Genomic DNA, 15023 nt, shown 5'->3' on the forward strand with positions numbered 1-15023 from the left:
TGCTCTTCTATCTTCTGAGTAGCCTTCTGTACATCGTTGTCTGGTCATAGGCAGATTGTACTTGGCCAGCAATTGGCCAAGGCGAAGACAATACCTTCATCCTCAGTGCCACCCTTTGTGCTGGTGGAACTCGTGCAAGTGGCGAGTCTCCGTGGCATGGCACCAGCTCGCATCTTTGCACCTGTGGTGCTTTTTCTACAGTTGTGTCTTGTTCTGATGACACGGCAAATAGACAATGAGAAAGATCACTGTAATATGTGTATCTTTTCGTGTTCTCATTATTTTTGTACGTCAGAGGTTATGGTTAGATTGTAAGTCTATACGTATTTTGCAACAAGAATGGGAACCACATTAGGAGACTCAGGTAAAATAAACGTAATACACCAATTAATTTACAGAAACATATATTTTATTTACAGAAAAATCTTATATCATAAATTTTCGTCAGAAATCAGTAAAATAGAAGTTTTACAAAATAAATTTAAGATATTATTTATTTACATATACTACATAAGAAAATATTAGATTGTAAAATACCAGTAAATTGTCAGTTAGGATCAATTGAAATAATAAGATTATGTCACTTGTTTCCATTGCATTTCATTCTTCTAGCACTGAAATCTTTCACTGAAGGAAAATGCCACAGTACCACAATTGAATTAGTGCAACCACTCTAGTGCAAGATCATTATCTCTGGAGAGGTATTTAGATAACATAGAAATTAACTTTTTGTCCAAATCTAATCAACCCAGTCATTTGGACTGATATAAATTCAGTCTTTAATATGGCAAATGTATACAGCCTTCATTTGATTGGACCAATCAAGTTCTCAGTTACTGGAATTCATTATACCCTTTCTCAGTCAAGTACAGAAATAATAATATTGGTCACCAATCCATGAGTCTCATTATGAAGATTGGACCAGTTCACGAGTACTTACTCAACCTATGCCAATTTATGACTGGAATTTATTATAAGGCTTCATGTAATTTTGGATACAAGTAGCTATTTATGGAGTGTTACTCTCCATCCAAAAACTTATAGCAGAATGAGTTATAACACCTCTGCACCACACATTTTTCTTAAATTGTGAATTATTGGTCCATCTATAGTGAGGCCAGCAATGGAAACTTCATCTAATGATAGTGCACGATGTCTGGAAACATCTGTTGTAGTAATCATGTAGCTGTGGAAAACTTGCCTCAAAACTTCCAGCTCTACAAATTATCACATGTTTATTAGATGATTATCTAAAAGAAGAGATCAGAAAATGAGAGGAGGCAAGATTGAAAATCTCATTCCATCAATCTCCAGAACACTCAATAATGCATAAGAAACTCTTATGCTAAGCTTTGTGAAACTGTACAACAGTAACTGAGCAGAAGAGAAAGGCACTATGCTTCATATTTAGACTCATACAACTGGTTGTTGTACCAAATGTCTAGGAGACACAGGTGTACCACACGGCAACAGTGACAGCACAGCGATGGACTGGTTTGAACTGTGGTCTTTAGCTGCTGCTACGTCACCTTCAGCATAGGGTGCCACTTGTTGACAGCAGTGGAAGGGGTCTGGAAGGCTTCCACAAGATGTGCAGCTCCCTCCCCACCATCATCTGACGACAGTATTGCACACCCCAGCACTACACGGGATCCTGTGCACAAAAGTTTAAATAAAGTTGAATATGAATATTGCTAGTTTGTAGTGCTTTCATTAACAGTATACGAGGGACTACCCAAAATATCTGAGAATTTCAGTGTACCGTTTAAACCAGTAGCACTACAATACTCTGCCACTAGATGTCTCGAGGTATAAGTTTTAGATACTGTGGCACAAAGGTGGGTCATCTTCGGCACATGCAGCTGCGTGTTGTAATGGTGCATGTCAGGGAGTGTTTCAGTGCTTCTGCAAACTGTGAAATGGCTAACACGAATGAGCAACAGATTTACATCAAATTCTGTTTCAAGTCAAAGAAAACCGCAGCTGAAACCCACCACATACTGTCAGGGGCATTTGGTGAGAACATACTGATTCAAACAAGAACATCTAAGTGGTCCAAGCACTTCAAGGAGGATCAAAAATCTGTCGAAGATGATAGGCTTTCTGCTCAACAATCAACATGCACAACACCAGAAATGATCACAGAAGTGTGTGACACCATTCATGAAGACTCAAGGCAGATGATTCATGATGTTTGTAACAGACTTGGGCTGTCATAGAGTACATTTCAACAAATTCTAGCCAATTAACTGAATGTGAGACAAACTGCAGCGAAGTTTGTCCCTCTCCTTCTCAGTATAGACTTACAAAATTTCAGGATTCAGACACACACTAAGCTCCAACAAAGAGTTTGAGAATGACCAAATTTCTTATCCTGAGTCATAACAGGTGATGAATCTTGAGTCTATGGTTATTGTTATATCCTAGCCAGTAATGCCAACCGAGCCCGCTGCCAAAAAGGTTGGCAGCATCAAAGTCCGGACGCCGTCTGCATAAGCAGCGCCAGCGAGACAGGAAATCGCCGCAAGTCTGCGCGCGCCACCGCTGGCTTCTGGCTTCTTAAGCGCTGGAGTCGCGAGCGCTAGGACAGTTCTGGATTCGCCGCTCAGTTGTATACTCGCCACCGAATTGTGTACCTGCTAGTCAGTTGTGTGTTCATCGCAGCAGAGTTGTTGTTTGTCGTCAGCCGACGCTGACCTAGCCGCTCCGACTCGAACTAGACAGATTTCTGTAGACCATGTTCACCACTGTGTTCTGTATCGTCGTTAATAAAGATAAGTACCGACTTTCATTTAATCCGAGTGTTTGGGTTTTCATCTTTCTGTTCACTGTCCAGCGGACCGGTCGGCCCGCTATTAAAAGTGTGGCGGTGACTTCGTAGGCCGTTTCTACAGCGAAGTGTTGTCGCTACGAACGCCGTCACAAAACTGGCGACGAGGACTTCCGAACTCGTGTGCAGGGCTGGTTTAACTTGTTTCTTGAGATAGAATTTTGGGGGCTGGTTTAATTTGTGTTCACTATATCTGCCGCATTACAACAGTTGATCTTGTTACAGAGTCAGCAAATACAAAGTCTGGTGGAAGCAATCGCCAAACAAGCGGCTAATCCACCACTACACAAGGAACAAGCACAGGCAGCACCGCCTTTTCGTGCTTTTGAGGCATCACGAGAAGAATGGCAAGAATATTTCGCGCAGTTGCAGGCGCACATGTCAGTCTACAAAATCACAGGTAACGAGCGGCAGCTTTATTTAATTTCCACTGCAGGCGTGGAAGTCTATAGACTACTTTGTAAGTTGTTCCCGGAATCCAAGCCAGAAGCTTTAGACTATGACGTTGTTGTTACCAAGCTTGCTGAGTATTTCGAGTCGCGAGTTCATGTGGCAGCGGCCAGATTCAAGTTCTTCAGATTAAAGAAACTGCCACATCAATCTAATAAACAGTGGTTAACAGATTTACGGGGCCTCACCCGTCAGTGCAGATTTAATTGTGTGTGTGGAGCTTCCTACAGTGATGTCATGTTACGGGACGCTATTACTCAAAACATTGCCGATTCTCGTATTCGTGCTGCTATCTTAAAGTTGCCTGACCCGTCATTAGAGACTGTGATGAACATTATTGAAGCCCAAGATACTTTTGACTATGCTGAGTGTGAGTTAGATCAGCCATGTATTTCTCAAATTGCTTGTGCTAAGCAAGTTATGTCACGCCCGCGGCCCCACCGGCAGAGTCAGACTGTAAACACTAGCCGGCCGCGTCATGTTAAACACATTCGTCAGCCGCGTGTGCAACATGATAGAGTTAAGTCTTGCCCTAAGTGTGTTCTTGCTCATCCTCGTGAACGTTGCCCGTTAAGAAACGCGGTTTGTCACTTTTGTCAAAGGAAAGGACACATCCAGACTGTTTGTTTGCGTAAACGCAAGAACAATTCTAGTGCTGCCCAGCCCATGGATGTTCATGTTCTTCAAAGCCAGCCCGCCCAGAAGGTCGCGTTTAAAGACTCTTCCACGGTTCGTGTGGGTAATAAACTTGTTCGCAATAAGCCACCCACCCAGCCCTCTGCTATGCGACCCAAGCGTAATTCAAACGCTGTAAAAAGTAATGTACACACTGCAAGTGAAGCGGGAGTTGTTGTTCCACCCGCCCAACCCACGAGTTGTCGTAAGCAGCGAACACGCGCTAAACGCGCTGATTTTGTGTCTTCCGCCTCCGCTGCACCGATCCAGAGACAGTGTAATAAACTATTTGTGAAGCTACGCATCCAGGATAAGACCTTCAATTTTCAATTAGACACTGGTGCGTCTGTGACTCTCATAAATAGTGCTACGTATGCGGCTATCGGCCGCCCTAAACTTTCAGCGGCAAAACATTCTTTGGCTACTTATAGTGGAGAACAAATTCCTGTGTTTGGTGTATGTAGCGTGCCAGCCACATTCCGTGGCAATACAAAAACAGTTTCATTCACAGTGCTCCGCGCTACAGACAGTGTAAACATTTTCGGATTAGACTGTTTTGACTTGTTTGGCCTGTCTATCCAAGACAATGTGTTGCAACTTAATTCTGTTGTTGTTCCTCAAGACAGCATAACCGATTTGTGTAAACGATACAGTGACATATTTAAAGACGAACTCGGTTGTGCTGCGAACTTTGCCGCTCATATTACGTTAAAAGATAATGCTCAGCCTCGATTTTTTCGTTCTCGTCCAGTGCCTCACGCCCTCCGGGCACCTGTAGAAGATGAACTTCGTTGTTGGCAAAACGACGGTGTTATTCAACCCGTTTCAGCGAGCCAGTGGGCTTCTCCCTTAGTTATTATAAAGAAACCGTCTGGCAAGTTACGTTTGTGTGCTGATTTTAAGTCGACAGTTAATCCTCAGACTGTCATTGATTCTTTTCCTTTACCTAGACCGGACGAGCTGATGGATAAGTTAGAGGAAGCTCGTTTCTTTTCCAAAATTGATCTCCGTGAAGCATATTTGCAATTGCCCCTCGACGAGCAATCACAACAGTATTTTGTCATAAACACGTCGTTGGGGTCTTCCGTTTTCTGCGTTTGCCTTTTGGTTGTGCGTCAGCTCCAGCTGTTTTTCAACGTTTTTTGTCACAACTTCTGGCTAATGTGCCATCGTGTTGCAACTATTTAGACGATATTGTTGTGTCCGGTCGGACGCCTGCTGAACATTTCCGTAATTTGGAGTGTTTGTTTACAGTGTTGTCTCAGGCAGGCCTACGTTGCAACATCGATAAATGTTCATTTTTCCTTACGGAGATGGAGTATCTGGGACATGTTATTAATGCTCAAGGCATTCATCCCTCCCAGTCACATTTAGCAGCTATTCGTGATTTGCCCGCCCCTCGCAATCTGCATGAATTGCAAGCAGTTCTTGGCAAATTGACATATTATATTAGGTTTATACCTAATGCATCACAGATTGCTGCACCGTTGCATCGTCTCCGCCGTAAGAATGTTCCGTTTGTGTGGTCAGCTGATTGTCAATCAGCCTTTCAGCAGCTTAGAGAGGCTTTATTGAATGATCGTTGTCTGGTCCATTACGACCCTAACAAGCCTCTGGTGTTAGCTTGTGATGCTTCTTCTTTCGGCCTCGGTGCTGTGTTGTCTCACCGAGTCGGTAACGCCGAACGTCCTATTGCGTTCGCATCTAAATTGCTAAACAAAGCTCAGTGTAATTATAGCCAATTGGACAAGGAAGCGTTGGCTATTGTGTTCGGTGTCACAAAATTCCATCACTACCTCTATGGTAGACCATTCTATTTAGTAACAGATCACAAGCCCCTGACGTCACTGTTTCATCCGTCTAAACCAGTTCCTCAGCGGACAGCTCAGAGACTACAACGTTGGGCTCTTTTGTTATCACAATACCAGTATGAGATACTGTATCGCCCTACAGCTCAGCATGCAAACGCTGACGCGCTTTCTAGATTGCCGATTGCTGCGGATGATGTCTTCGATTCCTCTGACGACTCTTGCCATCAGATTGACGCCGATGAGCATCAATCCCTACGGGATTTTCCGATTGATTATCGTCAGGTGCCACGTGAGACAGCTACGGATCCTCATCTGAGTTTACTATTACGTTTTGTTCAACGTGGTTGGCCGTCCAAGGCAAAGGACATATCGGATCCTGTGGTTCGTCGCTATTATCCGCAACGTCATCTGTTGTCTGTTTCGCACGGAGTTTTGCTGTTACGCACCGAGAATGACCAGCTTCGTGTAGTGGTTCCCCAAGTGCTCCAATCCAAGGTCCTCGACTTGTTGCATCAAGGTCATTGGGGAGTGGTCCGCACCAAGCAGCTTGCCCCCCGTCATTGTACATGGATCGGCATTGATAAGCAGATTGCGCAGATGTCTACAGATTGTTCGACGTGTGCCGAACACCAAGCTGCTCCGCCTCACCGCTATTTTGAGTGGGCACGCCCTGCCGGTCCCTGGCAGCGAGTACATATTGATTTCGCTGGTCCATATTGGAATTCTCGTTGGCTCATCGTGATAGATGCATTTAGTAATTTTCCGTTTGTTGTGCCCATGCAGTCTACAACGTCTGCACAAACTATACAGGCGTTGACTTCAATTTTTTGTATTGAGGGTCTTCCAGAAGTTTTAGTGTCTGACAATGGTCCACAATTTCCCTCTGCTGAATTTGAAGGTTTTTGTTCTGCCAATGGCATTCGCCATGTTCTTACTCCGCCGTTCCACCCTCAATCGAATGGTGCAGCGGAACGTTTTGTACGCACATTCAAGGATCATATGGACCGCCTTCGTGCTACGCACTCTCGTCAGCAGGCCCTCATCACGTTCCTGTCGTCGTACCGGACCACGCCACGCGACGGCCCTTCGCCTGCGGAGCTTCTCCACGGCCGTCGTCATCGCACCCTACTAGGGTTGTTGCACCCCCCGGATCGACCCGCCGCTTCTGAGCATCGCACGCGTTTTCAGCGCAACGACGCCGTTCTTTTCAGAGTTTATCACGGTCGCCGTCGTTGGGAACGTGGTACCGTGATAAGTGTCCAGGGTCGCGGTTTTTATACTGTTCAAGGTGCTACTGGGGTGCACAGGCGGCATCAGAACCAGTTGCGCCGCGCTGGCCGCCCGGATTCTGCCGCTCGTTCTTTGTCCAGAGATTTGGTCCGCGGCGGGTTCCAGCCGCGCCTTCCGACTTCGCTGCCGCCACCAGGGTAGCAGCAGCAGCCGTCGCCACTACCACGCCGACAGCCCGTCCCGTTGATGCCTCCCGCGCAGCTTCATCCGGGAGCGCCCCAGGTGGTCGCTCCGGCGCCTGCGGTCCCTCTTCAGTCGCCACCGCCTTCGGAGCTGATGGACGTCGACCCCTCAGCCGGGCCGCCTTCCCAAGCGGTGGCTGTGCAGCCTGTACTGCAGCCGCTTTCCTTGGGCACCCCCAAGGAGTCTGACACCGCAGCGCCTTGTCCGGCGCCCACTCAGCAGCCGTCGACGCAGCGTCAGAAGACGCTGCCTCTCTTCGTGGGTCCCGACGCCCTGTCGCGTCCAGTACCAGAAGCTGCGCCCGTGGTCACAGGCGTGCACCCTGACCTCGGTTTTCAGTCGGTGTTTCCCGAGGCCCCGCGCAGCCAATGCTGGGGTGCGGACCGGGGACTGCCACCGACAACAGTCTCCGCCCCGGTCTCTTCTGCTACGTCTGCGGCCAGACCCATCCCCCGCCGTCGACGCTCGCCACGTCATTATTCAACGACGGTGCGGCGATTTGGGGGGGAGGAGTGTTATATCCTAGCCAGTAATGCCAACCGAGCCCGCTGCCAAAAAGGTTGGCAGCATCAAAGTCCGGGCGCCGTCCGCATAAGCAGCGCCAGCGATACAGGAAATCGCCGCAAGTCTGCGCGCGCCACCGCTGGCTTCTGGCTTCTTAAGCGCTGGAGTCGCGAGCGCTAGGACAGTTCTGGATTCGCCGCTCAGTTGTATACTCGCCACCGAATTGTGTACCTGCTAGTCAGTTGTGTGTTCATCGCAGCAGAGTTGTTGTTTGTCGTCAGCCGACGCTGACCTAGCCGCTCCGACTCGAACTAGACAGATTTCTGTAGACCATGTTCACCACTGTGTTCTGTATCGTCGTTAATAAAGATAAGTACCGACTTTCATTTAATCCGAGTGTTTGGGTTTTCATCTTTCTGTTCACTGTTCCAGCGGACCGGTCGGCCCGCTATTAAAAGTGTGGCGGTGACTTCGTAGGCCGTTTCTACAGCGAAGTGTTGTCGCTACGAACGCCGTCACAAAAGTTATGATCCTGAAATTAATCAGAAATCATCGAAATGGAGAACACCATCTTCTGCTTTGCCGAAAAAAGCTCGACAAGTTTTCAGCACCATTAAGTCGACACCGATCTTTCTTTGTTTCTATCAGTCTTTCTTTTTTCCCAACATTCTGAGAATAGTGCACAAGATGTTTGTTCTACTTGGTCAAACTGTCAATGGAGAATTTTACTGTAAGGTTTTGAGGCAATTCAGGAAAAATGTTTGGTCCAAATGACCAAAGTTGTGGAAAAAGAAAGACAACACATCTGTGCACACCTTGTTCATTGTGAAGGAATTCCTGGCCAAACACAATATGGAAATGTTTGCCTACCCTACCTACTAGCCCTGTGCAACTTCTACCTTTTCCAAAGATGATAACTGCATTGAAACAGAGATGCTTTGACTCGACTGAAGATGTCTGTGTGGAATCACAAAGAATCCTGAACATCCTTCATCCTGAGGACTTTAAGGAGTGCTTCAAAAATGGGAACAATACTAGGATCATTGCATACATGCGAGAGGTGACATTAGGATGTATGTATGGTTTTTTGATTTTTACAATGAAATTCTCAGATAGCCTTCTGATTATGCTGTGTACTATTTGGAGTCACTAGAATCAATGCATATGGGGTAAGAAGAGATGTTGAAATTATGTGACTTTAAGCACACGATGACAACTAATTATGGAGCTAAGAGCAGTTTGCAGTATTACCTTACTTTCTGCACAACTGTTGTTGATTCCTGCTGCACTATCATAGATGCATCAACATTAAAATACTTGTGGCAGTGTTATGTTACCTGACTTAGAACTTCATCATTGCGCCGAAGTTCTGATTTTTTGCATATCTAGCAGTATGATTATAATCATAATGAAAAGCACTACAGAAAGACAAACAACTGGATGATGTGTTTTTACAATAACATATATAGTATTACAGATCACTGTGTTTCTGAATTTGAGGAGACAGTTTATGTGTAAACTCTTATAATGTTATTAAAGTTAATATAAATTATGAACATATCAAAATGTAATTAATGATGCAATCATAATATTTGGGCTATCCAGAATGAAATCTCTTTTGGGCTATAAATAAAGTACTGGAGAAGTTAAAGTAAATTTCTTAGAAAAATCTTAAAAATATGCCTCTGTGTTACTTCCCCACATTCACCATTCAAATTTAAAAATTTAGAACATGTTTTAACAGGCTGATAAATTCCCTCCATTCTCACATTGTCAATGCTTTTTTTGGGCAATTAGCTACCATAGTTGGTTAGCTTAATGTAGGAATTATGTTGAATTGCTATGTTACTGTCTGCAATAAATTCTTACTGGAAAAGTTTTTCATAAAATATATGTTAAAACCACCAGAAACCCCCGTTTAGTGTGTATGGAGGACAGGGGAGGGGGCAACAAATGAAATGTTTATCTGTGTATATTTTTAATGTTACATGGTGGACAGCCTAAAATTTGTTGCAGGTGCTCAGTATATACCTTTTATTAAATAGGTTTTATTATGAAATTCTGTCACACATGCTTCCATATGCTCCTCTAAGCCAAATTTATTAATGTCTATGTTCTCAAATTTATGAGAGCAATCGCAATCTACCGACAACATCAGGAAGGCAATGTAGCACCCCATTGTTCCCACCCTGTGTCAAAATAGTTTGAGGAATGCTTGTTGTGCATGTTGGTGCTTACTCTATGCCAGCAAAAAATTACTGTTTGGTTTTTTAATTAATTTTTAAAGTGTAGTTTCCCAAAGGGAACTGAAAACTCATTGATCTACTCAGGAACCATTAAAACATACATGTCATAAATGACAACATGGTAAGACGTGGCATGCACTTGGCTCTGGAGTGTTAGTGCATCAGAACCTATGACACGAATTGCACTTTTCAAATGCCCTTTCAGAAATAGACTTTGCAGAGCACGGCTTGTGTGCAAAACTCACCCAGCTTGCCACTCGGCCTCATACACAGGCTGATGTGCACGGCAAGCCCGTCAGGGTCTGACACGTAGTCTGGCATCGGCACTTGCAGCACTGCGTCATCGTCGGCCGTCAGGTACACCGAGATGCCGGGTGTGAAGGGCTTCGAGTTGTGAGACGCTGTGCGCCGGTCACCCTCAAATACTTCCAGCTTGAGATACACCCGGGCTGCAAAACAAGTACAGGTACAGTGCAGCCGTATGAACCGACATGTATCAGTAGCGAGGAATATGGCACATGAAAAGTGTTGGATAACGTCCTTGTCATGCTTAACAGAAATACAAGCAAGGGTGGAATGTGACATCACAGGTGTATTTATATATTATTTTCATAAAACTCCAAAATACCTTCAGTTTTACTAAAGTCAACAATTCCTCTATGCAATAATGCTAGAATTTATTGTTGACCACCCAGAGAATTTAACCTTGTATTTGGAGCAAAGATGCAAAATCATATAATTTATTTCAAAGTTATTTGATAATAATACACTTTCAGTTCACTTCAGCAAGATTTAACAAACTTCTTCTGTTCAAAAACAAATCCACACACTAAAAGGATAGATCAGTTTCTTGTTAAGTTCATCAGGTAATTCCACCTCAAAGTTAGTTATTATCACATCCATGATAACTGAAATGCCAAATGCATAACTTGAAAATTAGCTGCATGCATTTCTCAATATTTAGCTACATTCTGAGCAGTCAGAGAGCTGTAATTAATTTGTACTGAATTAAAATGACAGCAGGAGTTTTCCATATTGGCTAGGAATTTATTACCTATTTCTAATATTGGCATTTGGAGAGCCAATCATAATCCACCTTCAGCACACTAGCATCCTGTGTTATGCACTTGAGTTTGAGGTGTAAATGGGGAAGGCAGTGCTGGTGAATTTCTATGGTTGAAGTAGCCAGTACTATTCTGTTCATATCATAATGTCTATGGGAGCGCAAAATACAGGTTTATGATTGTAATTTATGATAGATGGGATCCCTTTTATGTGACACAATGTGGAATACCTAAACATCCTAAAATATCATCTGTCACCTAAGAACTATTTTTTTGTTCTACTCTGTTACATACGTACTGGAATGCACATAGTTTATGAACTACCCAAGTTCTTAATCTAGCTATATTTTTCTGAACATTATTATTTGGTTATTTGGTATACAGGGTGTTACAAAAAGGTATGGCCAAACTTTCAGGAAACATTCCTCAGACACAAAGAAAGAAAATATGTTATGTGGACATGTGTCCGGAAACGCTTACTTTCCATGTTAGAGCTCATTTTATTACTTCTCTTCAAATCACATTAATCATGGAATGGAAAAACACAGAAACAGAACGTACCAGTGTGACTTCAAACACTTTGTTACAGGAAATGTTCAAAATGTCCTCCGTTAGCGAGGATACATGCGTCCACCCTCCATCACATGGAATCCCTGATGCGCTGGTGCAGCCCTGGAGAATGGCATATTGTATCATAGCCGTCCACAATACGAGCACGAAGAGTCTCTACATTTGGTACAGGGGTTGCGTAGACAAGAGCTTTCAAATGCCCCCATAAATGAAAGTCAAGAGGGTTGAGGTCAGGAGAGCGTGGAGGCCATGGAATTGGTCCGCCTCTACCAATCCATCGGTCACCGAATCTGTTGTTGAGAAGCGTACGAACACTTCGACTGAAATGTGCAGGAGCTCCATCGTGCATGAACCACATGTTGTGTCGTACTTGTAAAGGCACATGTTCTACCTTCCTTCAATTGGGCCAACTGGCGGTGAATCGAGGAAGTACAGTACATACTGACGATTCTAAAATGAGCTCTAACATGGAAATCAAGTGTTCCCGGACACTGTCCACATAACATCTTTTCTTTATTTGTGTGTGAGGAATGTTTCCTGAAAGTTTGGCCGTACCTTTTGTCAACACCCTGTGTGGTTTAGAGCTTGCTGATAACATTGTAATTAGTCCATGCAGAAAAATTTTACGTAAAGAAATATTCAAATCATGATTCAATAGAACCATGTGCGCATCAAAATTTGACCCCATTAATAACTGTATCATTTAGGATTAGCATACCTCATCTCAAAACCCATATTTTCATCTTTGTAAAGAACATATATTTCCTGGAAATAATGTATTTCAAAACTTATCTATACTCAAAATTGCCAGTTTCCAGAAAGTTTGAATGAAAACCTAATCCCTCCAACAACCCAGTCTCATAGAATTTTAACCATAATGTTTTGTGCTATGACCCTGTATGAAATACTTCAATACGGGCAGCAACTCAAGACTGCTGGCATGCTACACTTCAAATATTCTGCCACTGGTATCTGCATGGGCTGGCCACCAGAGGCCACCTGCATTGGGCCACACGGCTTGTGTACACGGCATCGCATCCGCTGCACCATCTACTGGAGCCCTTCTCTTTGGAAATGCCCTGCAGCAGGCACTTGACTTCATATTGTTTTTATACTTATTGTCAGCAACTGCTCGTATCAGAACCTGGATTATTTCTATGTTTGTGTCTATGTTCTCAACTGTTGTTTACTTGTATGTGGAAGAAGAATGAACTTCGGTTCATTGCGGCTGTGCAGTTGTTTGTGTCTCGGAGTACAACACAACTGGCAACGAGTGTGGTATTCACTTCCACGTGCTCAGTCTAATCGATTGTTCCTTTGTCCGTGGTGACAGTGATCCAATCTCTCATTGAGTAGCAGCAGGCTCGTACAGTTGCCATCACGCAGTTGTCAGTCACACTTACCACACAGGCATACCCACCTCATTTCCTCTTATGACGACTGGCTGAAGACTGAGAGGCTTACGAGAAGCAGCTTCAGCAACACTTCTTCACTTTTAGCGTCACCGATTCAAAGATGTGTACGGATTTGTTCTTTCCTCAGAATTCTACTCAGATCTACCAGTTGCTAGCCCCATTCCAGAGACCTGTGTAACTTTTGTTCAATGAAATGTGCAAGTTGTTGCAAAATTATCACCACAAATGCACGCATATCACTGCCGTGTGCATAGAGTTGTATCACTTTGATAAACAGCCCCGTCAGTCCTACTGCACTTCGGCAGCCGGACTCCTCGGCCTCGGTCGCAAATGTCAGTTTGATACCGATGCCCGTCGTGAGTCCTAGCTGAATCTGTGGTCCCTAATGTGATCGTCTGGTTGGCTTCTGACAAGGAGTGTGTCAACACGCACACTACAGTGCGAGATTCCACTTTAGCTGAAGTGTTAAGTATTGTCGAATCTCTTGTTGTACCACACATTTCTGGTGATCAGACGGAGGCCTGGTAAGACATCACTGCAGTGGCTCCTGTTCCCGGTTGTCAGGTGTCAGTTAGCTCTCGGGGGAAGGACGACACGGCAGCCGTACAAATGTGGCTTCCGTACCACACTGGACAGTGACGTGCGGAACAGTAGTCACCGCGACAACCGTAGCAATGGCCCATCTCGTCGGTACAGTTTTGTGCAACATAACAGGGCCACCTGCCATAGGTGCTGCGCAAAAGAAAAAAGGACATATAGTATCTGTGTGCTGTACCCAGCTCTCTTCTGAGGACATAGACATGGATGTTAATCGTGTGTCTGCAGTGCCTGTGAAATCAGTCACGTCAACCAGTCATATGATCTACAAGCTAAGCTGCAAACACTGTGCTGCATTCTATGTAGGCACGACAACCGACAAGCTGACTGTCCGCACGAATGGCCACAGACAAACTGTGGCCGAGAAACGAGTGGACCACCCTGTTGCTGAACACACTGCCAAACATGATATTCTTCATTTCAATGACTGCTTCACAGCCTGTGCCATATCGATCCTTCTCACTGTCACCAGCTTTTCTGAATTGCGCAGGTGGGAACCTTCTCTGCAATACATCCTATGTTCCCACAACCCTCCCGGCCTCAACCTTCGTCAGTCAGTGTCCCCACCCATCCAGCACCTTCCGTGTTCTCATTCCACCACCACAGCCAGTCTTTTTATTTCTCTCCCTCCCAACCTCTCCCCTGCCCTCCATCTAAGCTGCAGCCCTTCACTGTCTGCCACTCCCACCATACTGTCCCTCACCCTCCCCGCCCCAGCCTCTTCCTTACCCCACCCAGTCACCACTCCCATCATGCACTGGTGCTGCTGCTCGCAGTGTGGTTTCAGTTGCCTGGGACTGCACTTGTCTGTGTTGATTGCATTTGTGTGTGTGTGTGTGTGTGTGTGTCTATTGTTGATGAAGGCCTTAATGGCTGAAAGCTTTAACTGTGAGAGTCTTTTTGTTGTGCCTATCTGCGCCTTAGCACCTCCGCTATATCGTGAGTAGCAACTTCCTTTCTCATAAAATTGTTACATTTCTGTTATAACTGATTCAGTCAGTTTGATAATGTATAGTAGCTTCAAACACTAATTTGACAGGAATCACACAGAGCTTATTCTAACTCAAACAATTGATAGGTACCCACCAAATGTGTTTTAGGTAGATTAATCTCATACTAAAATTGTAATGTTATTTTATTAGCAGATACTAACTTTGTCTTTTCATGTTATTGCTATGAATAGAGTACCACCACTTTGATTCAGTAATCCAAAATTACGTCCTTCTTATGAATACACCCACAGTATTGAATGAATTATTCACAAGATAATATTGTATTCGTATAGCAATAATGTTAGGTATTCACTGAAAATAAAAAATCTGAAACAGAAAAGAGAAAATTTGAATGACTGAGAATAGCCTATTAGACAGCAACAAATATAATCAGAC

General features: G+C 44.3%; 1 protein-coding gene across 1 annotated transcript in view; it reads right to left on the reverse strand.

Annotated features, from left to right (window-relative positions):
- Window positions 1–387: 387 nt before the first annotated feature.
- LOC126203682 (uncharacterized) overlaps window positions 388–15023 on the reverse strand; it is a 209592-nt gene continuing 194956 nt past the window's right edge. Inside the window, exons 5-6 of the mRNA XM_049938048.1 lie at window positions 10235–10438; window positions 388–1654 (exon numbers count right to left, since the gene is read on the reverse strand). Coding sequence (XP_049794005.1) covers window positions 1521–1654; window positions 10235–10438 — 338 coding nt within the window. The 3' untranslated portion in view covers window positions 388–1520. The remainder of the gene's footprint in view (window positions 1655–10234; window positions 10439–15023) is intronic.

The sequence above is a fragment of the Schistocerca nitens genome, chromosome 9 (genome assembly GCF_023898315.1).
Source record: "Schistocerca nitens isolate TAMUIC-IGC-003100 chromosome 9, iqSchNite1.1, whole genome shotgun sequence".
Lineage (NCBI taxonomy): Eukaryota > Metazoa > Arthropoda > Insecta > Orthoptera > Acrididae > Schistocerca > Schistocerca nitens.